The sequence below is a fragment of the Atta cephalotes genome (genome assembly GCF_000143395.1).
Source record: "Atta cephalotes unplaced genomic scaffold scaffold00005, whole genome shotgun sequence".
In the NCBI taxonomy this organism is placed as follows: domain Eukaryota; kingdom Metazoa; phylum Arthropoda; class Insecta; order Hymenoptera; family Formicidae; genus Atta; species Atta cephalotes.
Window position 1 is genome coordinate 4656536 of NW_012130069.1, and position 3194 is coordinate 4659729.

General features: G+C 32.5%; 1 protein-coding gene across 1 annotated transcript in view; it reads right to left on the reverse strand.

The window, feature by feature from the left end:
• The window catches only part of LOC105626347, a 14161-nt gene extending 12596 nt beyond the window's left edge, over positions 1-1565 (reverse strand). Inside the window, exon 1 of the mRNA XM_012207648.1 lies at positions 1404-1565. Coding sequence (XP_012063038.1) covers positions 1404-1565 — 162 coding nt within the window. The remainder of the gene's footprint in view (positions 1-1403) is intronic.
• Positions 1566-3194: the final 1629 nt, after the last annotated feature.

Here is a 3194-nt window from a genome sequence, read left to right on the forward strand (position 1 = left end):
TTTTTTTTAATTTCAAATAAAACAAGAAAATACCCTTACCGATTTCTTACACGGAAATACAAAATAATCATAAACAATGTTGAGAAAAGCAAGGGAGAGAGAGAGAGAGAGAGATAAAAATATATAATATTATATATCATAAAAATATATACTGTAAAAAATATCTAACATAAATATAGATATTTATTTAGATATTATAAATATATTTACATAAATATAAATATATATTAATATAAATATAAATATCTAACATAGATATAGATATATTAAATACTTTTTTATATTATATCTGTTTAACTTTTTAGCCATACAAAGTAAAATCTTTAACGAAAGTTCATGATAACGTACAAATATCAAGTTAGAGATAAAACCTAGTTAATTACTCCATCAGGTTTCTATCGCAGATAGTTCAATAATCTCCTTTCAATAGCACGAATGCATCTGGTGAACTCATAATGACATTAGTTAAAAATTCATCATAAAGAAATCGTTTGCTTCATTTGACACCATTAATACGAGCGCTAAATCATGTCTCGGGCTATCCAGATTCGAAAACCGCGACTCGAAGCGAGATTTATTGCATCACATACTGGCGGCAAACGCGATTTCTAAACGAGCGAGCGTATCCTTTTTCAGACGCCACTTAATATGCGCCGGGAAGCGCATACCACGTGTCCACATTTAACGGTCGCGAAACAGTTTTGGCATCGTGTGTTTAATTTCTCTTTTCTCCATCAAAGTAGCGTATTAGTACTCGTTTCTGTAAGATTCGGGTCAGTGAATTTATTATTACTCGAGCGGCGAACGCGTAACGTTACAAATACATAATCAAAGTTGCCTTCGGAAACAATTTCATTGTACATGCGTTGTAATTGTCAGAAAGGAGATTATATATTAAAAAGAACATGCATCCTTTCCACCAATCTTAATTACAGGTGACTATAGGGATGCTGTAACAAGAACTATTAAAAATGTGCTATACGGATGACTCTTTCCTCCTTCGCAACACATATTGCGAACGCGCCTTCCAATGCGGTTAACGCATCTCTCATCATTCGCGCGCTTATTGAAAATTCCCACGTTCCTAAAATACACCAAAAGCGCTGTCAAACTGCGATAGAACTTCGTTTCATTACAATCGACTTGACGAGAAAACTCGTCGAGCAAACCTGTGGCTACGGATAATTTTGCAATTTTTGTGTTCTCTGATGACTGCTTTCACTGTCATATGTGCGGACACGCATGAAAAAGTAAAAACCAAAGAAGAAAAAGGAAAAAGGAAATTACGATAGTATAATCAACGCAAGTTCCGGTCGGTTAAACGCGGTTAGATTGCTGGTTTCGTTTCCATGATATTTTCGGTGCGCGCCATCGAAACCGGATTTCAGGATGGTACCACTCACCTGCAATGTGACCTTGAAAGGTTCTTGAAGTCGTTCCCGCTCCAGCAGGTAAGCTATGGCACTGGGCATCGCGTCCACTCCCTTGGCTTCTCTCGCGCCAAGATACCAAACGTAATAGAAGCTCTTCTTGACATCTTTGCTACCCCTTAGGCGCAGAGCCATCACTCACTGTTCATGAAAACAAACGGATTTCATCATTTCATCTTCTTCGGCTTGTTATCCAGGAAACGAATTGATACGGTGAATGCGTTGGATTGTGGACGACCCGTTAGTGGGCGTATTCGACACTTAATCGACTCATCGGATGAGTGCCGTCGATTTATTTGATTTTTTTTTAAATTCAAGGTTATAAACAATAATTTTCTTACAATATTTCTGCTTTCGATCATGAACTTTAACTCTATAGAAAAATAAATATATCATAGCGTAATGATAATTTAATATTTGAAAGTACATGCCATTACACTAAGAAAAAATTTAATAAATCTTAATATTAAATATATATTTTCAATAATACTATCTTAATATTTACTTAATAAAAAATGTTTACTTAATAAAAAAATGATAGTTTAAATATGTGTGATGTGATGATTCTTGTACATATATATATATATATAAATAAATGTATACATAAATGTACATATATATATATATATATATAATGTTATTTTAAATTTAGTAAATATACAGTTAGTATCATTTGAATCAATATTTATTAAAATTTAGTACATTTTTTTCAGTGTAATAGAACCTGCGATACAAAGAGATAATATTAAGTCTTACGACAATTCGTCGTTTTTAATTACTGTGACATTTTTAATTACTGTGGGTGCGTTCAAGGAGATGTTGTTAATGCTATTCATGTCATTTTATTCTTGTTTTATATAATATAGAATGATATATAATATAAATAAAGATAGAATGACACAAATAGCGTTAATAATCTAACCGAACGCACCCGAGATCTTTTAATATTACGAATATTAATATCTTTTAATATTTGAAATATTTCAATGATAAATTAAAAAATCGTGATAGAGGTGTTGTAATGTTAAATAGCTGAAACGAAGTCTTTTATATGATGGATAACGAGGATATATTTTGCGATAACGCGAATGTTATAGTGCACGCTCACGCGCGGAAGTGTTTGTTAGAGGTACGGAAATTGCGGATAATCTTACTATCGCGTGAAACATAAATGGACACTATTTCCTGCATAATTTTTCTTTAATTATACACTATGCCTCTCGATTATGAAAAAATGTCAATTTTCCACAAGCCAGCGTTTTTTATCTGTTCGCTTCTCGAGGAGCATGAGCGAGCCTGTCGGTTCATCCACTTCCTCAATTACTTTCACGCTTAAACCCGTTTCTACGTTATCCATTTCGCGGCAGATCATTTCCCACTAATCCTTAACGACGACGGTACTTTATAACAAAAATATTTTGCAAAATGAAAATGTGTTGACTGCTGATTGAATATCACGATTGACAAGAAAGATCAATGAGGAAAACTTGCATTTCTAACATGGTCGACCTCAGTGAGTATCAATTTTTGATGTTCTATCATTCTATTATATTTCACTCTACTATTATTCCAATTAAGTTAAATTTCTAAAATGAAATATTAAATTTTACGATTTTACAATAATAAGTTAAATAAAATCGCAATTTTTCGCAATAAATTCTTTGATACTGCTAATAGCGCACATTGTTATAAAATCAATTCAAAATTTGTAAGATTATTATTTTAGTTTACGATTGCGTTGCAAGTTTGATAGTAATTGGCAAT